The 21,274-nt window shown below is 36.9% G+C and overlaps 2 protein-coding genes across 2 annotated transcripts in view; one reads left to right on the top strand and one right to left on the bottom strand.

Annotated features, from left to right (window-relative positions):
• Positions 1-21,274, top strand: part of LOC306871965 (ras GTPase-activating-like protein IQGAP2) — a 54,317-nt gene that overhangs the window by 21,959 nt on the left and 11,084 nt on the right. The window contains exons 5-26 of the mRNA XM_079420256.1: positions 100-176; positions 3,573-3,640; positions 5,311-5,424; positions 5,532-5,710; positions 6,557-6,644; positions 6,811-6,974; positions 7,060-7,147; positions 8,916-9,076; positions 9,161-9,327; positions 9,432-9,556; positions 10,450-10,613; positions 13,970-14,060; positions 15,461-15,628; positions 16,035-16,177; positions 18,381-18,551; positions 18,853-18,936; positions 19,028-19,099; positions 19,188-19,257; positions 19,354-19,562; positions 19,878-20,030; positions 20,375-20,538; positions 20,892-21,116. Of these exons, the coding sequence (XP_079276382.1) occupies positions 100-176; positions 3,573-3,640; positions 5,311-5,424; positions 5,532-5,710; positions 6,557-6,644; positions 6,811-6,974; positions 7,060-7,147; positions 8,916-9,076; positions 9,161-9,327; positions 9,432-9,556; positions 10,450-10,613; positions 13,970-14,060; positions 15,461-15,628; positions 16,035-16,177; positions 18,381-18,551; positions 18,853-18,936; positions 19,028-19,099; positions 19,188-19,257; positions 19,354-19,562; positions 19,878-20,030; positions 20,375-20,538; positions 20,892-21,116 (2,945 nt within the window). The remainder of the gene's footprint in view (positions 1-99; positions 177-3,572; positions 3,641-5,310; positions 5,425-5,531; positions 5,711-6,556; positions 6,645-6,810; positions 6,975-7,059; positions 7,148-8,915; positions 9,077-9,160; positions 9,328-9,431; positions 9,557-10,449; positions 10,614-13,969; positions 14,061-15,460; positions 15,629-16,034; positions 16,178-18,380; positions 18,552-18,852; positions 18,937-19,027; positions 19,100-19,187; positions 19,258-19,353; positions 19,563-19,877; positions 20,031-20,374; positions 20,539-20,891; positions 21,117-21,274) is intronic.
• Positions 10,805-12,708, bottom strand: LOC306871597 (proteinase-activated receptor 3-like; the record flags this gene model as incomplete). Its single annotated transcript, XM_079419656.1, is given in 3 exon segments — positions 10,805-11,411; positions 11,413-11,871; positions 12,685-12,708. Coding segments are annotated over 3 exon segments (957 nt in total). The 3' UTR covers positions 10,805-10,937.

Here is a 21,274-nt window from a genome sequence, read left to right as displayed (position 1 = left end):
GACCTCAAACGTTGGAATGGAAATGTAATTGTAGTGTATAAAAAAGTAATTGTAGTGTATTATTTATTACAATATTGAATATTGCTATTCCTCTTTCAGATATTCTATCCTGAGACCACTGATGTGTATGACCGCAAGAATATGCCCAAGGTGATCTACTGCATTCATGCACTGAGGTACTAAAGACCTTTTTTCACTGAATATTTAAAACGGATTCACAGGCTGTGAACTAATAAAGTTTGCTTGCTTCATCAGGTTTCATAACCTGAAATTATAAAAGTGGCGCTTACTCTGTGGTCATGGTTTCACGATCTCTCAGTTATAGCAGCAGGTTTGTAGAGTATCAGCATGTATGACTGCTGCTTCCTCTTGGCAGCTATTGTCATGGCAATCTCACCACTGAGAAAAGCAGACGTTTTTTTGGGGTAATGGTGCGACTAGGGGGTGCCTTGTGGTACATCTACCCATCAGGCCTGCTGCTTAACTTCCTGCCTGTCTTAGGTCTTTTCCTGTCACTGTGCTCCAGAGACAAAACTCTTTTTTACACCTCCTCTGTTATGCAGATCGTCCTCAGGTCATTGACTTTCTGAGAACAGTACCATAAGACGTAAGCGCATCCATCCAGTTAATGTTTTATGTTTTTATTTGCTTCATGGATAATCTTCATTCAGTTTGTATGGCCTGCTCAGGATTTAATTCTCTGAAGTATTAACTCTTGAGGTGTGATCCTGCACTGTTATGATATCAGATTCCCACCCTCCCCTGCAGGAAGTGTATACTCAGAGATTAGCAGAGGTTTCTGTTTCCTGTCGTAGTTTGCCACCAGTGTAAATATGCTACATACAATCTGAAAGCAGTGTCTCGTCTGTCCTACTGTAAATGTCTGCCTTTATAATGAAGGCTCATGAGAAACTATGATCAGAATTGATCACCATGAACTTACAATAGTATGTTTTTTAAATAAAATAAAGCATTGAGGTGATCAAAAGTGACAGTAAAGATAGATTTATTTTTAAGTTCTGTTTGGTTATTGCTCTCTATTAGGTCTATTTGTATTGCTATCTATTTGGTTAATGATCATTTACAAATATACTGTTACACTGAAAATGTATATTAATGCTTATTTATAAATACATGTTGTTCATTCATAATATATTAACTAATGTTAATCTCCACAGCTTGAAAATGTTACAAATGTACATTATCATTCATAAGTTTGTGGAAGTAAGATTTTTGAATAGCAAAGACATTTGGAATGTTACAAAAGATTTGTATTTCAAATGAATGCTGTTCTTTTGAACTTTCTACCCATCAAAGAATCCAAGAAATGCATCATTATTATTTTCAGTAACACAACTATATTTATCATTGACAATGTGAAAATGTTTCTTGAGGAGCAAATAAGCATATTAGAATAATTACTGAAGGATCATGTGACACTGAAGACTGCAGTTTTGCCATCACAGAATAAATGCCAATCAAATAAATGTAACCTTGGTGAGCATAAGGCATTGCTTTCAAAAAAATATGAAAATCTCACTGACCCCAAACTTTTGAACAGTAGGGTGCATTTAAGAAGGAACCCAAACTATATTTAGTTCAACAATGTCACAGAGAATGGGTGGGCTTTTCTGAAAAACCACAACTCAACACATTAGTAACCACATAGCAACACCCTGACAACCACCCACAAGATCCTAGAACAGTGAACCTGTGACAGTGAGTTTTGCATGGGCAGCACCACTTTTCTCAGAAAATTTCTTTTAGCATTCACTTTATAGAAAACCATAGACTGACTCAGTGTAGAAAATGGTTTATGAATCATTTTGAAGTAAAAAAGCCAGGTAAGTCATTAGTATCTTAATGTATGCAAATAGTAACATTTAGACATTAGCAGTTGGTGTGCACCGGGGACTGTGTCTAATGAATGACCACAGGAAGGCTTCTTTTACGGTAAATGATTTATAGTGTTTTCCTGCTCTCTTTTTCTCTCTCTATGTCTTGTGTGTGGGTTGCTTGGCTTCCTCCCTCTGTCTTGCACACGCTCTTCCTTCCTGACCCTGTAGTTAACCCGCTCAGTAAGACTAGACAACACTGAGACTGTGCCCAGAGAAAATCCTGTGTGGCTCAGGCATCATTAAATCACCATCAGCATATACTTTGCATTAGAGAGTAGACACATGTATACGAGTATTTGTTTGATTTTATTTCCAAGATCATCAATGTTTTAGGTTAAAAATATGTCTAATAATACATTATGTATGACACAGTAACGCTTACATATTTATCTAAAATATTTACGTGTTATATATTTATACTTTGATAACCAAGGACATTTTTTTTATTATAAAGGAAATGTTTGTCTGCATAGTTCTGCTATCAGTTTGGCTCTAAACAATAATCAAGCTTGTGACTCATGAGGTATAGTGACCTACATCTCTTATATCCGTTAAACCACTTAACCTTTGGCCCTTCTGTAGTACGGAGGATATTTTACACCAGACTGTGTCTATCTCTCTGGCTATTGATGTAGGGGTCAAAGGTAAGGAAGGCATGTTAAGTTTATCTGTCATGCATAAACGCTCAGGCGCACTCCACTCTAAACCCTTCAATAATTCAGTACTCCTCTATTTGTCCTCAATCAGTCGACAGATAAAAGTTTAATGCAGTTTCCAGCATGTGTTGCACACTAACTGCAGGCTATTTTCCTTTTACAGAACTGTATAGGGCTTGACTTAACTCAACTGCATACTGACATCTAGTGGAAGAGCATTAGAACCACATATATGATTTTAATGCTTTGTGTTGCAAATAAGGCTAGTGAAATATTTAAAACGGTGCTTCTCAACCGGTTTTGGCCTTAGGGCACAATGCAGTATCAAACTGGGAAAATGTCGCTTGCCTGTATAATTTGGCTGCTGTTACCAAGTGATATTTTAATGCAAGAGTTTGCATTAAAATACCATAGAGTTTCATTGTGCAGTTGAATTGACATTCAACATCAAAAACTAAACATAGGAATTGAGGATATTTTGACAAGTTGATCAACTATTTATTTTGCTGCATGATTGTATGATCAAAGCCTAGGACAGGAATTGCTTTGGAATATATCTTTTTAATAAAGTTTAACTTTCAGTTAGACATGTTGCTCCTTCATATTATAGTAAGGCCAAGAGAGTTGAAGAAATAGTGTTTAAGATTTACGATATGTGATTTTATGATATTTTCATGTGTGTGTTGTGCATTTTTTTATTTACTTTTGAAGTGTGTATGTAGTGAATTAATTGTGTTTATGTTTCATATCCTTACATTGTCTTGAATTTAGTGTACTGTGTATGAAATTTGTGGTAAATGATTGAACGACTGTCTTTGGGGAAACTTAATTCTTTTATTATTCTACCATTTTGGAGAGAAATGAAAATACACAATAATTTTAACTTCCAAAATTATTGTGCATCCTCAACTCAGCTCTCATAACCAGTTTTCTCTGCTGTCTCTTATTATATCTTATTCTCTCGCTTTTATATAGTTCATTTATTTATTTATGTATTTATATGTTCTTCTTTGTGTAGCTTGTACCTGTACAAATTGGGAATTGCTCCTCAGATCCAGGACTTGTTGGGGAAAGTAGACTTTACAGGTATACCACAGTCATTCACAAAAATGTAAAAATTTTAGCTTAGGTCCAAAGTACAAGATCTGCCTGTAACCACAGTACATATTAATATTTTCAATAGTAATACTGTATATTAACAATAAACAAATTGTTCTTTCAAAGGCTAATCCTTAACCTATTACTTCAGTCATAAAAATGTGGTATCTGCAATCCATTTGAGATTTAAAGCACATACAGTGGTGTTCCCTTACAATCACAGAACCCAAGCACAGCCATACAATTATATCCACAACTGAAGTGTAGATCCACCTCTGTCAGCTCAGATCACTGGAGAAAGAAAAGGAGAAAATGCCTCAGGTTTTAATGAGAGTGAACACTCTGGAGAAACCTAGCTGTTTGGGTTTGATTAATGATGGGATTGTAATGACTGCTTTAGCTCTGTTCAGAGTGCAACTCCTCAGCTTATTCATTGTGCTGCTGTTGATAAAATATCTCATCAGGAAAACTGAGTTTTTCATAATGATGTGGTATGTAGTGAAGTAATAATGAAAGTGAAAACACATTCAAGTATATTTCATTATATTTAGTAATAGCTTATCAGTGGTCTCAAGTTGATGTCCATATGGCAGAAATGTATGGTAAAAGTCAAGCAGTTAGTTAATGTCATGTAATCAAACAGACGGTGAACACTATTAACAGCAATGATTATATGTTGCAATCAAACTTCTAGCAAAATGTAGTAGTTTTGTATGTTGTCTGAGGGTTGGCATCATCTGAGGTCCTCTGGGGGTTGGCATCATCTCTTCTCAGGTCTTTGTAAGGGCTGGATCCAGACTGAAGCTTGTGTAATTCCTACAGAAACAGAGAAGGTAATGGAGAGAAATTAGCGTAGCTGCTTTTCCAACTAAGCAAAAAATGATGTGTTCAACCCAAGCAAAAGAATGAAAATGTGCATTTGATCAGATCTAACTGAAGTACAAGGTTATGAGATGCATTATGTGAATGCTTGGCTAAAGAGATGTGAATTTAATCTAGATTTAAACAGAGAGAGTGTGTCTGAACCCTGAATGTTATCAGGAAGGCTATTCCAGAGTTTGGGAGCCAAAAGTGAAAAAGCTCTACCTCCTTTAGTGGTCTTTGCTATCCTAGATACTACCAGGAGTCCAGAGTTTTGTGACCTTAGGGAGCGGAATGGATTGTAGCGTGATAGAAGACGAGTTAGGTACACAGGAGCTAAACTATTTAGGGGCTTAAAAGTAAGTAGTAATATTTTGTAACTGATACGGAACTTAATAGGTAGCCAGTGCAGAGACTTTAACATTGGGGTAATATGATCATATTTTCTTGACCTGGTAAGGATGAAGACTAAAGCAAGCTGTTTTTGCAGAGAATTATTTCTGTAGTGGTTTGGTGTTGACACGCTTTGAAGGTGTATTGTAAAATGATTTAAAGTAACGAGGCCCTTGATTTGTTCGATGTGAATAAGTATGGATATTATGTTGGTCACTAACTCTATCTGTATTCATAGATTGAACTGCAAGAAAGCCGTTGTTGTTTTTCGAATGCATTACAGTTGCAGATCTTTTATGAAATGTCATAGGTTACCAGAAATTAATGGTTTTGTCAGTAATAGAATAAAAATATATATGTAAAATGTTGCCTAATTGATGACATTTCATATTCTCTTTCCACAGAGGAAGAAATCAGCAACATGAGAAAAGAACTGGATAAATATGGCATCCAGATGCCCACCTTCAGCAAGATCGATGGCATCCTGGCCAATGAGCTTTCAGTAGATGAAGCTGCATGTGAGTGGCTTCACCTGTTTCTCTTATTCTTATGTTTAAATTAAATACATATAATCTTCATTCTCAGGATCACATGTATTTGTTCTCTTTCTTATCTATATCTGTAGTACACGCTGCTGTCTTTGCTATTAATGAAGCCATTGACAAAGGTCATGCAGAGAGCACAATGGCGGCTCTGCAGAACCCCAATGCCTTACTGAGAAACACAAAGAAACCACTGGCCCAGGCCTACCAGGACAAACTGAGCAAAGCCAAGAGGAAGAAAGAGGATCAGGCTTCGGGACGGGTAAATTAGATATTCATATTAAAAGTTTAGAAAAACCCTTCCATTCAAAGTTTTGTGGTTGGCAAGTTATTTTATGTAATTTATTCCTGTGATGGCAAAGCAGAATTTTCAGCAGCCATATGGATATTATGCTGCAAGAATGAAAATATTTCTGCCTGTCAGAAATAATGTTTTACAAAAACCAATGCAAACCACATTTGTATGTGATTTAAAATCTGATTTAAATAGGGTTTTTGAAATTATGCACTGTATGAACAACGCCTTAGTCATACATAGGCAAACACATGCATATCTGAATCTTTTTAACCTAAAGATTGAGCACTAATTTACAGGGAGGGCTATTCATAAGTTGCTGAAAGCAAATATCCAAAGGTTTCCTGCAAAGCAAGTTTGTCTGTGTTTCTTTTTGCAGCCCCCTTTCAAACAATCTCCAGCATTCCTTTACTTGCAAAATCAGCAGGATTTTGATTAAAACATAACAGAATCAGCCTTGCTAGTTAAATGCTGATGCCCTCTAACTCTCCTCACACACTCTGCTGACTCCAGTATCACCTGATCCCCTGATGTTGGCTCAGTTGAATAGTCATTTTGTTGTGTGTACACATCTAAGGTTGTGCGAATAATATATTACTGCTCAGGGATTTTTATTATTTAAGTTTTAGTCTGGTGTTAAGATCTTTGCTCACAGGCACAATGGTGATATCTCATGTCTTGCTGGGATCAAACCAATAGTATTCTCATTACTTTCCCTGAGTTTACTCTGTCCTCTGCACCACCAAATCTATGACAAGTCTTGTTAATAAATAAATTGGGACATATTGTGTGTGTGTGTGTATGTGTGTTCAGCGCTCATCTGTTGCAACTGAAGAGAGAGATGTGTATGAAGAATTGCTGACTCAGCAGGAGATCCAGAGCAGTGTAGACCTTGTGAACAGTAAGTGTTTTATGTGTTAATTTATGTTGTTTTTTTAAGTTTGAAAAAATTAAAACACATCAACGGTATGACTTAAAATTTAGGTGGAATATATATATATATATATATATATATATATATATATATATTAAATATTATAATTGAGTTTTTTTTTTTCTCACTCTAGCATCAGAAGCTATTCAACAATTAAATCAAGCTCTTGATGCTGAGGATCAGAAAGCCCTGCTAGCCAGCCTTAGGTTGCCTACACTTGGTCTTGTGGGAGTCCTTGATGGCAACTCCAGCTTTTACCTGGACCACTTTACATCCTACAGAGAGCATAAAGTTAAGGTACTAAAGCAGGCTTTTCATATCAGGTGAAATTACTTTTCAGTCAAATGAGTTTGATGAGAATGTTTATGGCATCTGTATGCAGGATGCTGGTGCAGGTGCTCGGCTGGACAGGGAAGAGATTCAGAGGGTCATCACTACCTGTAATGAGTTTGCAGAGGCCGAGATACGAAGTATGTTGCACACATACACGTAGCCTTGACTAGCTGATAAAATAGCCTAGAATATAGTGTACAGTGGTGTGAAAAAGTGTTGGCCCCCTTCCTGATTTTTTTTTTTTTTTGCATGTTTGTCACACTTTAATGTTTCAGATCATCAAACAAACTTAAATATTAATCAAAGATAACACAAGTAAACACAACATGGAGTTTTTGAATGAAGTTTTTTATTATGAAGGGAAAACAAAATCCAAACCCACATGGCCCTGTGTGAAAAAGTGCTTGCCCCCTAAACCTAATAACTGGTTGGGCCACCCTTAGCAGCAACAACTGCAATCAAGCGTTTGTGATAACGTGCAATGAGTCTGTTACAGTGCTGTGGAGGAATTTTGGCCCACTCATCTTGGCAGAATTGTTGTAATTCAGCCACATTGGAGGGTTTTCGAGCATGAACCGCCTTTTTAAGGTCATGCCACAGCATCTCAATAGGATTCAAGTCAGGACTTTGACTAGGCCACTCCAAAGTCTTCATTTTGTTTTTCTTCAGCCATTCAGAGGTGGATTTGCTCTTGTGCTTTGGATCATTGTCCTGCTGCAGTTCGCTTCAACTTGAGGTCACGAACAGATGGCTGGATATTGTCCTTCAGGATTTTTTGGTAGACAGCTGAATTCATGGTTCCATTTATCACAAAACAGCCCCAGACCATCACACTACCACCACCATATTTTACTGCTGGTATGATGTTCTTTTTCTGAAATGCTGTGTTACATTTACGCCAGATGTAACAGGACACACACCTTCCAAAAAGTTCAGCTTTTGTCTCGTCAGTCCACAGAGTATTTTCCCAAAAGTCTTGGGGATCATCAAGATGTTTTCTGGCAAAACTGAGATGAGCCTTTTTGTTCTTTTTGCTCAGCAGTGGTTTTCGTCTTGGAACTCTGCCATGCAGGCCATTTTTGCCCAGTCTCTTTCTTATGGTGGAGTCATGAACACTGACCTTAACTGAGGCAAGTGAGGCCTGCAGTTCTTTAGATGTTGTTGTGGGGTCTTTTGTGACCTCCTGGATGAGTCGTCGCTGCGCTCTTGGGGTAATTTTGGTCAGCCGGCCACTCCTGGGAAGGTTCACCACTGTTCCATGTTTTCGCCATTTGTGGATAATGGCTCTCACTGTGGGTCGCTGGAGTCCACTTTTTCACACAGGGCCATGTGGGTTTGGATTTTGTTTTCCCTTCATAAAAAAAACCCTTAATTTAAAAACTGCACGTTGTGTTTACTTGTGTTATCTTTGATTAATATTTAAATTAGTTTGATGATCTGAAACATTAAAGTGTGACAAACATGCAATAAAATAAAAAATCAGGAAGGGGGCCAACACTTTTTCACACCACTGTATCTAGATATGCTCTGTATTTTATTGTTTCTCATTCAAAATCATGACAAGTGAATTTATGCATCACAACATTATAATGTAAAATATGATTTTTTTTTACAAATTGAGATTTTCTAAACATTTAACAGTATTAATAAGGTAAGAATTAAAAGTAAAAAAAGTGTTAAAAGTGTTTTTAAAGATTTAGTGAACATTTGATAATGGCTGAGGTAAATATTAAAATAGGGAAACTGAGATTAAATTATCAATATTGACCATTATACACGATACAGATCTATTAAAAAACTTTCTAAAAGCAGTTTATACTGTATTTCCCGATTCAGTTTGAACCTATATGATTGTTTTGTTTGTTTGTCTGATACTATTAATTATTGTGCTCTTAATGGACACAGAGCAGAAAGCGGTTGTAGCGATCAATGCAGCTATTCGACGAGGCATTCCAGAAGAGACCGTGGAGGCGCTTCTGAACCCAGAGGCCCAGTTACCCATCGTCTATCACACTGCTGCCAGCCTGTACCAGGCCGAGCTCTTCAGCCTGCAGCTCGGCTGTCAGGTCAGCTCTCTTAACTCTCTGATTCCATGTGTAGCTCTTTCTTGTCCCTACTTACAAAGCTAGTTTTCATTTTTACCATCTCAGAACAAGGCTGGTCTTACTCATGAGGAACTGTGTGTAGCTGTGGAGATGCTGTCTGCTGTGTCTGTGTTAAATGAGGTGCTGGACACTAAAGACTCTGTGGCCGTCATTGAGCAGCTCAGTGACTCTCCACTGGGCTTCAGTGGTCTGGATGCTGACAATTTACAGAGGTACAGTGATACTACTGACTGAAAAAGAGAGGTGTCACACTATATGGCACACTAAAACACAATTTAGTTATTTACTTCATTAAGTGGTTGTTTTGCTTTGTTAGATACGCAGACACACTGATCCGTCTGAGAGCTGAGTCCCTCACTCAGGGTCAAGAGTTCCTCACCTGGAATGATGTTCAGAAATGCATCGACACTGTCAATGTCCAGGTGCACGAGGAACATGAGAGTAAGCAAACTTTGAAATAAATTATACAATATAGTTCAAAAGTTTGTGGTGAGTAAGGTTTTTTAAGAAATTGACACTTTTATTTAGCAAGGATGTATAAAATTGCCCAAAAGTGATAGTAAAGGCATTAATAATGTTACAAAAGATTTCTATTGCACAAAAATGCTGTTCTTTTTGTATTCGTCAAGGAATCCGGAAATAATGTATTACATTTTCCACAAAATTATTAAAAGTAAAAATAAGAAAGTTTATTGGACACAAAATCAGCATATTGATTTGATTTGATCAGCATATCAGAATGATCATGTGACATCATGCTGTCGAAAATTCAGCTTTGTCATTGCAGGAATAAATTACATTTTAAAATATATGAAAATAGAAAACAGATATTTTAAATTGTAATAATATCTTACGATACTACTGTCTTTAATGTATTTTTAATCAAATAACTAGCCTTGGTAAACATAAGAGACTTCAGACTTCAAAAAACAGACTAAGTGGTCTTCTTAGTAATGATGTGTTTCATAGATGGTTTTTTGAAATACAATTAACTTTTTAAGATGATTAAATTCTAGCATACAAAGAATGTTTGTTTTATAGAAAGTTACTCCATAATGTGTATGAATTGAACTTCATTTATCCAATGTATTGAAATCTCACAAAAAAAAATGATTGAACATTTAAAGATTCTCACAAGTAAACATTTAGGCTTTGATCAACATTCAATTATAATATAAAACATTATATATGAACTTGAAACAACATGTTAATATATATATATATATATATATATATATATATATATATATATATATATATATATATATATATATATATATTCCATTGAATATTCCAACTGTTGAGCACATAAAATTCCCATGTTCCCTGTCTAGGAGTCATCGCTATTGCTGAGATCAACGAAGCCCTAAATTCTGGAGATCCAGAGAAGACACTCGCCGCCCTCCTACTCCCTACAGCTAAACTACAGGGAGTCAATCCAGCCAACGCCAAACACTATCACGATCTACTGCTGACCACCAAAGACCTCATCTGCAAGGTGAAACAGAATAACAGTGCTGAACCAATGAAATGTCTAAGATTACATCTGTTATTTCAGATACTCTTTTCTTACACAAATGATCTGGACACCTTTTACTCAACACTCAACTTTCCTGGTCTCAAAGATTTTGTATTGACCTTTTTCTTAGTTTTATGCTCACACTTGAGTGTAAGTGTCCAACTCCTGATCAAGTCAGGAGCCTCCTCTAAAGTAAAAAGTGGGAAGTCCAACCATAACATCCTCATCCTACTGTTAAGCCATTTTAGATAAAGAAGCCCCCCTCGCAGGCCACAACAAAAACATCCTGGTATTTAAAAGCACTCATCTCATGGACAAAGCTATCGAAGCTCTAGAGCTAAAGGATCTAATCTTGACTTGGGAAGTTGAAGTCTTTGTGAGGAGATATAAGAGGAAGTGGTCCAGACAGCTGTGGAATGAATACAGACATACAGCTGCTTTGTAGTAATAATACAAGTCATACTGCTGCTGAATGTACAGCTTCACATAGTGTGCAAAAAGAAGTGCATTACATGGGGCAAAGCACACAAAAAAGATCCCAAACACCAACGTGCTGGCCTTTATGTAGGGTTTCCAGGCATGACTGGAACGATTTAGATGGTAGATGATGGATCCGTAAAAAAATGTGATGACCAGCGATGGCAGGATGAACCCCAGGCAGATTAGACTCAGTCTGTATGGAATCAAAGCTCGGTTGAAAGTTTTTTCATAGGACTGGATATCATGACACGTCACCAGCTTTTGTTCAAGAACTTGGTAGCTTTGCTGAATCATGAAACTCAGGTATCATCACAATAGCAAAAACCATCCAAATGGATAAGCTGGTGCAGATCGCATAGTACTTTTTCGACATTGTCCTGTAGAAGAACGGGTGGATCACCGCAATGTAGCGCATCACACTAATACACATGTGGGCATGGATCGAGCAGCAGATGTTCCCATAAAAGCAGGCAGTCACCCCCTTGCAGGCGAGCTCTCGAAAGATCCAGTCATTGTTATTGAGGTGATAGTGCACTCTGAGTGTGAGGGAAAGCAGCAAGAGAAGGTCTGAAAATGCTAGGCTAAAATATAGGGTACCACTGGAAAGATTCTTTCTTCCGCTGAGGCAGGTTAACACAAAGACATTAGAGGGGATCCCGATGAAGATGGCTAGGATGTATGCGGATGGAATGATCCTAGTGCTGACAATTCCAGTGGTGTGATCGATGACATTGGCACTGACGTTTATCACAGGCACCTGGAAGGATGAGTTAAAGATTTATTGTTCCAGGATATGTTTTTGGGTGAGGTGGTTTGTTTGGAAAAATGATTCTGGAATCTTTTAATTCTAAAAAAAGGTTAGAAATACAGTGTGTTCGCAGTCAGTAGTTATATTTTACACAGATTTATACTGAAAACGTGGTTACATTTAAACTCAAGTGAATATAATTCAACAGAAATTAATAGATTGGATAATAATTAATAGCAGACATGGCTTCAAGTTTTAGTCAATTTGGGTAGCCAATAATAATAACATTACACATTTAATGCTAAATACATATTTTTGTTATTTTATTATCTTGAAAAATCTGGAAAACACTGAATTGACTTTAAAATTTAAAGTGACCAAAGATATTAAAACCAGTTGAACAGACCGTTTTTGAAATTAAATAAAGGTTGTTCAGTTTTAGCTTTTAATATTATAGGCACAGATGTTCCAGATTTACCACACAACAAACATTTTTTAAGGTTAATAATTGATTTGAAGTGTTACATTTTCAATTATTGACATTATTCAGTTATATTTTCAATATTACTACATTTAATTTATTTTAGTGTATTATTTTGGGGTAATGTCTCTTACTCTTTTTGTTGTTCTTTCAGCAATGTATAACCACCTAAAATTCTCAAACTCACCATCGTTATGTTGCTAGATTTTGACGCATTGTATTTAGAGAATAATTTATTTTAGGTGATTGAAAATGTTGATTGCCATAGACTGCTATAGTAGCTCTGACTAAAAGAGTCAAGTCAGTTAAAACGTTTTGAAAGAGAAAAGTTGTCCTCTTACCTGAATCTTGAAGTGAGTCCTCATACATTAATGGTAATAGCAGCAGCACAAAAACTCTCCACATGTTTGAAAGGTTTTTCCATTTAATTTGACTAACTTTTGTTCATCAAACTAGACATGATCTACAAGTGACTCTTTTGAGGATCACTGTCTAGGAGTTATGAGTTAGGAGTTTAGATCGAAGGGTGTTATATTTCGCTGGTTTCATGTCAAGGGCTTGGGCAGTCTGAGTCAGAATTGCTCAGGGCTCATTTTTCAGGCATGTCAGGAAATGCTGCGAGACGAGACTTCCTCCGAATTATTTACAAACATTTGTCCACAAATAGTTAGTAAATTGCATAGAGGAATGTTTAAATGTTATTTTGAAAATGTGTCTGGCCACAAGTCCTTTATTGGATAAATGTGTCCTTATAATTTATTTCTTTTTCTTTTTCTTTTTCTTTTTCTTTTTCTTTTTCTTTTTCTTTTTCTTTTTCTTTCTTTCTTTCTTTCTTTCTTTCTTTCTTTCTTTCTTTCTTTCTTTCTTTCTTTCTTTCTTCATATCTTCTCCTTTCAGAAAAAGAAAACTGTATTTATTTTTGTCTTTCTGTATATCAGTGTTAATAAATGATCAGTAGAATGATAAATCTTTAGTTTTCACAGCAGTCGATATTATCAGTTTGTGGTTTCTTTTTTATTCTATCATCGCAGCATGTAAAAGACAGTATGGCCTTGCAATCTGACCACCCAAATTTGGCAATGCCACATGAATGTATTTGAAGATACTTTAACTCCATAATTGTTTTCCCTATATATGCATTTGCACCTCTTTTTTGGTCTGTTTTGACTAAACCACATCTTCCCTATTACTGTGGGAATGTTCCTAAAGTAGGGAAAAGTAATAGACCAAATACTGTACTTTTGGATCATAAAGGAAAGCAAATCCGTGTTCATGTTTTATTACATTGTTCATCGGTGTTTATCTTGTATATTATTCAAAAACTTTAGTTAAACCTTTGCTCTTAATGTTTGACATCATTTATTGAGATGCTATTTATATGACTGCTGTGAAAAGACTTGCTGTTTAACAAAAACAAGGCATTTCCCAAAGAAATGTGATAGTTAACCAGTGATAGTTGCACAGAATGTCTCCCACCTTTATGTGATTAGGTTAGAGTAATTTGTAGAAGAGTAATTTAGAGTCATTTGGTCTGTTATAGCAGATGATTTGTTAGCCCTGTGGCAGTGTGTTCAGTCTCACTTGTTTGTATGAAGCATGTGCTGACCGTGTGTGGTGCTGTAACAGAGCTCTGGAGATGAATCTGCTGTGCTGTGGCTGGACCAGATCCAGGAGGCTGTGCACACTGCCAACCGGGACCAGGAGGACGCACTCAAATGTAAGTGTGCAACCAAATATGTGACCCTGGACCACAAAACCAGTGTTAAGTCGCTGGTGTAGCAATAGCCAAATATACATTGTATGGGTCAAAATTATTGATTTTTCTTTTATGCCAAAAATCATTAAGATATTAAGTAGAGATCATGTTCCACGAAGATATTTTGTAAATATATCAAAACTTAATTTTTGATTAGTAATAATATGCATTGCTAAGAACTTCATTTGGACAACTTTAAAGGCTATTTTCTCAGTATTTAGATTTTTTTGCACCCTCAGATTCCAGATATTCAAATAGTTGTATCTCAGCCAAATATAGTCCTATCCTAACAAACCATACATAAATGGAAAGCTTATTTATTCAGCTTATAAAGCTTATTTATTTCGAAAAATTGACACTTAAGACTGGTTTTGTGGTCCAGGGTCACATATAAGCTGCATGAAAGCTGTGTTCCAAGCTTCTTCTGTTCAGTCTATTCATGTCTTATACACATCCCTATAAAGAATGTGCATTAATACATATGATCCACATAATAACCTATGACATTTCAAGTCTATTAAGTTCAATATTTAAACTCTGTTGTACAGTACTTATAGACTACTGTTTTTATTTTATACATCTAAAATATTTATGCAATCTGTATAACATTTACACAACTGAAAATATAGATCTTAGGAAGAACTGTGACTTTACCCATTCTCAATGATTACAAAAGCAAAGCCTACCATTTGAAATAATAGTCAGAAATAGTCAGTTTTTTTTAATTCAACAGTTTAATGACCCTTTAGATAAAATATTTTTAAAATGAATAAAAAAGGTTGCATACAGTATGTTTTTGTTGAGTAGCATATTTGATATACAAGGCATTTATGGCTTATTTAGTATGATATAAAAGAATATGGATCTCATTCTTAAGAAGGAAATAAGCACATGCATTGTATTCAGAGGCCCAAACTGAGAAAAATATGAAATTAGGTGCAGCTGCTGATATTTATATGACCAAAAATTAAGGTGAAATTCTCATAGCTTGTGATGTAAATCAATGAGATTTTTAAAACACTATGTCAGACTTACATCGGTTCATATAAATATCTGTTGTCACTTTATATCCAAATAATGCCTTAGTGATATTTAAATGTTTAGTTTTATGAAGTTCTGTAGTTTTTATTGTGATGGGCAAAACATATAATACAATGCAATACAGTGGTGATTGAGAGATTGCAAATAAACATTCCTCAAAAGCCTGTTATATCATATTTGATACATTTTTAACATGGTTTGATGATGTATGGATAATCAAATCAATCTAACTTGCCTCAGTCAGTCCAGTAAGTGTTTATCTTGAAACATTACTACTAACAAAATCAAATTAATTCTTACGTTTGTGTGAATGATTTTAGTGGCTGAGGCAGTAGCAGACATTAACATGGCAGTATCTGAGGGAGATGCTAAGGCCACACTAGCTGCTCTGCAGTCTCCTGATGCAGGTCTTCGAGCGGTGCTGTCTGAATGTGCTCATGTCTACCAAAGCCAGCTCGCTCACTTACAGAGCACTCAAACGGAACAAGGTATCTCCATCTCACCCTTGATGACTGCGATCTAGAAGGTCTAGCTTTAATTTGAACATTAACTTATCTGCCTTACTCTTTCAGGGTGGAGGATTTCTTTTCTTGCTGTTAGAAAATATTATTAATAAATTATAGAATTTATTATATATTTAGCAGCATATTCTGCATGGTACAGTAGTGTATTCTTGTACATTTTTTCACTATCATTAACAATCCTAATAGTGTAAAATCGGTACAGATTTGCCAGTTTAATTTGATAAATTGTTAAATAATAGTTGTAAATAGTCCTTTCATATGTCATCTAAAACATTTACTGATTCATTTGATTTCAGAAAGAGACATATGCATAGAATAACTGATTTATGAAGAATAGCAATCACAGTGCTATAATTTCATTTTTCTGTAGGAACCAGTGGCAGTTTATGGGTGAAACACAAGATCAAGGATAAATATGGCTACTTCTACGACATTGAAAGCAAGGAAGGGACATGGATTGAGCCAGATCACTTTGTCCATGACAGTTCACAGCTCACCAAAGAAGATATTCAGGTATGTCTTCAACACAAACGTCTCAGGTTACGTATGTAACCATGGTTCCCCGAAGGGAACTAGACGCTGTGTCGAGATGCTTTGGGAACGCCTCCAGCGTGACTGCGCTCTGAATCACATGTGTAATCTGTCCAATGGAAGGGCGAGATGTCACGGGCGGATGACGTAATCGACCAGGAAGCATAAAAGCACGTGCGGTGGAACCGGCGTCAGCTTCTAGGAATGAAGCAACCGCTCGCTAGGGCTGGGTATCGTTCAAAACTTTTCGATATCGATACCGATACCTTGAGTTCGATGCCGGTTCCTGAACAATACTTTTTTCAATACCAATTTTATGAAATCAGTTTTAACAAGATTACATTATCTCCAAAAAAAAATTCAGCTTGTTGACATGTATACAGACTCAAAGACTCATCTCCACAATAAATTAGTGCAAATAATTTTAATAAAGCTCAAATAGTTTTCAGTTTACACTAGTGCATGTTCGTTTTAAAATGCATAGCTCAGACAGAGTCATCATTTCTATTCATTTATTCTAGGTCGATAAAGACTTCAGAATGAAATTAAAAATCTTTATCCACTTTCATAAGTGGATGTTTTATTTTCTTTCACCATATGTTTTATTGTTATTAAATTCTGTGTTGTAGTATGTCTAATTATTTGAATGCGTAAAAACTACTTAGTTTATTCAAATTTATTCTTAAAATAGCCTTATGAAATTTTTTATTTTTCCTCAGAAATTCTGTGTTCTGTATCTGGTTTTCAAATGAAGGCATAAAACATTAATTTCATTTCTCTTTTAAATTATTGAAAATCAAACTTTATTTATTTATTTTGGCAAACAAAATTTGACTATTAAAATTAAAACATGGAAGAAATGTTGTGTGATCATTACTTAAAAAATAAAGAGTTTTATTCATTATAATAGCAGCCTAGTAGTAGCAGTATGTACACTCTGCTGAACAATATTAATATATTTCTGCCGCAGTGTCTTCCAAGTTAAACCGAACATGTAACTTGGGGGTCCCTACCCACTCAGAGGCCACCGAGAAGGGCGCGGTAGGCCGGATAGCCGCCATGTAGACCCTCAGGGTGAAGTGGGTTGACCCTGCGGAGGAGCAGGCCTGTACAAACCCCAGAACTGTACCAATCGAGCACTTGTCTGGGTTGAGCTGGCAACCTTCGCACCGTGAAGTGAAGAGCTTCCACTTTCAGCGTACAGTTTCCTCGTTGAGGGCTCTTAGGTCTGGGAGAGGTGTTTGAGTTGCTCGAAACACGGCCAGCATCTCCAGGCAGCTGAAGTGCTATGTGAGATGGTGACCACTCCAGACCGCGGGCAGGGTGGCCATCCATGACCACTCCCCAACCGGTGAGGGATGCGTCCGTCGCTAGCGTTACGCGGCAACAAGGAGCTCCCAACACCGGGCCCTGAGACAAGAACCAAGATTGTCTCCACATGTCTAAGGCATGTAGGCATTGCCGCGTGACCTTGATCATGCGTAGTTCGAGCCACCACTGTAGGGGTCTCATGTACAGCAGGCCAAGAGGTATCACGTTGGACGCAGCTGCCATCAGACCCAGCAGTTTTTGAAACTGCTTGACAGTGAGTGACTAACCTTCTCTCACTGTCTTGACTGACGTGAGGATCAACTCGATCCGAGCAGGAGACATACGTGCCTGCATCGTGGTCGAATTATTTCAAACGTAGCGTCGAGCCCTCTCTCTGGGGGGAGGAAACCACGGCGCAGGCTTCCGATCCCAGAGAGCGGGCGCTGGATCTCCTTCAAGAGCAGTGATATAGCGTTTGCAGGGAGGAACACAGCCTGTAATGCGATCTGCTCTCGCCCAAGTGCTTAGTTTTCTCTTCACTTTAGACATTGTGGAGCTTATTTCAAGTGATTGTGTAGGGACAAACAACACTAAATAAGACTCACAACACAGATCGACAGACACACACACACAGAGTAGCGGTTGCTGAATGACAAAATGCTTATGCTTCCTGGTCGATTACGTCACCTGCCCTTGACATCTCGCCCTTCCATTGGACAGATTACACATGTGATTCAGAGCGTGGTCATGCTGGAAGCGTTCCCAAAGCGTCTCGGCGCAGCTCGAGTTCCTGAAGGGAACGTAGTTTTACAGTTTTTAGGGTTGAATTAAAGTATGTAAGCTCTGTTGATCGTGTTTTCTTTCCCCTAACTAGAGTGTTTTGAGCAATGTAACAGCAGAGTATAACAGAGAGCAGCTGTGGTTTGCCAATGAGGCGTTCATCATCCAGCTTCAGGCCCTGATTCGTGGATACCTGGTGAGGCGGGCACATAATGACAGGCTAGAGTACCTACGAAAGCAAGAGCCGAGTGTCATCAAACTACAGGTGCTTAAATGTTTAATGTAAAGTTTTGATTTGATTACTTGTATACCAGGCCACTAAATTATTAACTCTTCTGTTAACTCTTCAAAACATTAAGAGACAATAAAATTAGCAATGACAACGAAATATCAACATTTTACAATGAAAGTATTAAAAAAGGATTTACGAAACCAAATCGGCTAGATAAACTCTAGAGTGGTATTGTTTTCTTTACAGCTATGTTCAAAAGAAAATAAACTACCAATATTCTCTAGGAACATATATGTGATGTGGGGTTCACATGTGGTTTGGTTTATGATTACAGGCATCTTGGAAGGGCTACAAACAGAGAAGAGTCTATAAGGACAAAATAAAGACCTTCCAAGACAGTGTGAGCAGTGTGATTAAGGTAACGTTCCTGATCGCTGATGCTCATTTATTACAGCATTTCATAATCTTTTCCCTGGTTGCTTTGAAAACTCATTTCCTCTATAATTTAGTTACAGTCACTGGTGAAGATGTGGAAAGCTAAACGAAGCTACACAAGGAGACTGCAGTACTTTAAAGACCATGTAAGTTACACACAAGCACTGATGTGAACGAGCAGCTTCTTTATCAGTTATACTCATGAAAATGGCATATTCTGTGTGTCATGCTCAGGAGAAAGAAATAGTGAAGATTCAAGCTTACCTTAAGGCTAACAAAGCAAGAGTTGACTACAGAACCTTGAGTAAGTCAAAAACATTATATTTAATATATTAATTAATGTACATTTACTTGCATAGTAAAAGGTAAAGATGATTGTGTTTTTCTGTTTTTCAAACAGCCGGTTCTCAGCACCCCCCTCTCTCAGTGGTCCGTAAATTTGTACATTTGCTGGAACAAAGCAGCCTCGATTTACAGGAGGAACAAGAATTGACACAGCTCAGAGAGGAAGTGGTCACCAAGATTCGTTCTAATCAGCAAATGGAAAAGGATCTGAATTTGATGGATATTAAAATCGGCCTGTTAGTAAAAAACAGGATCACATTACAGGTTAGATGCAGTTTGCTTTCAGTGCTTTCATGCGGTGATTTTAAATGATCCATAAAGCTTAACAATTTCTTTGCTTGTTGGATATACTTTGAGATTATATTACATTATCCTTTGATGTGCATAGGTTTCTGTTTTCCCATGATGTTAAGTGCTACTGTAAGCAAATACACATCGCTGTGAGAAAACAACAACAGCATATTTGTTTTCTTAGGAGTCGTGAGAGTAGAAGCAGCTACAGATGTCCAAACCAGTCGAGTATGAACCCTTGACCCATTCTAATTTTTCCAACTACTGCTATGTTGTCTCCTCTGGTAGGATGTGGTGTCACACAGCAAAAAGATGAAGAGCAAAAAGAACAAAATGAGCAAAGAGGATCTGGCCATGGGGGAAAAGCAGGGCATCAAGGGTCTGAGCAAAGAGAAGAGGAAGAAACTGGAGGCCTATCAGCATCTTTTCTACCTTCTACAAGTAAGATAAAGAACTTTTGCACAAATTTAGTCATTTTAAATAATTTAAGAAAAATGGAATGCTGAACTTGAATGCTCGCAACTTGGAGCTGACCAAAGGCTTTAATGGAATATTCCAATTAAATGATGCACTGATTGCCACAGGAAATAATTTTGCTTGTTCATTAAAAAAAAATTCATATCATACATTTATAAATAAACTGTATTTCTAAATAATTTATTTATAAAATATGTATATATTCAAATATATAATTAAAAAATATTTTAAACATTTACGGAATGTATAAAATGCATAAAAACCTTTCTGTTATATTTTTTAATCAGCGAGTTTTCTTCATTTAACAGACCAATCCTTCATACCTGGCCAAGCTAATCTTCCAGATGCCCCAGAACAAATCCACCAAGTTCATGGACACTGTGATCTTCACATTGTATAACTATGCTTCAAACCAGCGGGAAGAGTACTTACTGCTCAAGCTTTTTGAGTCAGCCTTGCGAGAAGAGATCAAGTAAGATATACTAAGATATACTTAGATTCTATCTTAAAGATAGAGATACTGTTTGTTATCTCAAGCATGCAAGAAAACAACACTGTTTTTGGAGAGACCAAAGCTGCTTTTCCACTATCGGGCCGAACGGTTCCATTCCGTGTCGAGAACAGTTTGTAATCGTACCGCGCCGTACCAGGCTCACGTGAAATACAACTGGAACCGTACCTGACAGTTCTTAGAACCGTTTGGCCCGATAATGGAAAAGCGGCTCAATATGCCTCTGAATTCATAATTAATGCATCAAATATCTGTGATACAGTATATCTTTATAATATTGAGTATGGCAAATATCATTATCGCTCTTCTGGCAGATCTAAGGTGGATCATATCCAGGAAATAGTGACAGGGAACCCTACAGTTATTAAGCTGGTTTTGAGCTTTTACCGTGGTGCTCGCGGGCAGAACGCTCTCAGACAGCTTCTAGGCCCTGTGGTGAAAGAGATCATTGAGGACAAGAACCTGGGCATCAACACTAACCCTGTAGACATCTACAAGGCTTGGGTTAATCAGCTAGAGACCGCTACAGGAGAAGCCAGGTTTAAACACGCACACACCATCCATCTGCATATTTTCTCATCTTCTACATATATTATACGCTTTCATTTAGACTTCTTGACATCCATTTCCTTCCATTTTTGTTAGCATATTTACATTTTTCCATACTATTTAAAAATTGGAACAATGAAAATTGCAT

The sequence above is a fragment of the Barbus barbus genome (assembly GCF_936440315.1).
Source record: "Barbus barbus genome assembly, chromosome: 6".
Taxonomy (NCBI): Eukaryota; Metazoa; Chordata; class Actinopteri; order Cypriniformes; family Cyprinidae; genus Barbus; species Barbus barbus.
The sequence above is the reverse complement of the archived record's forward strand: the minus strand, read 5'-3'. Positions and strand labels throughout refer to the sequence as shown.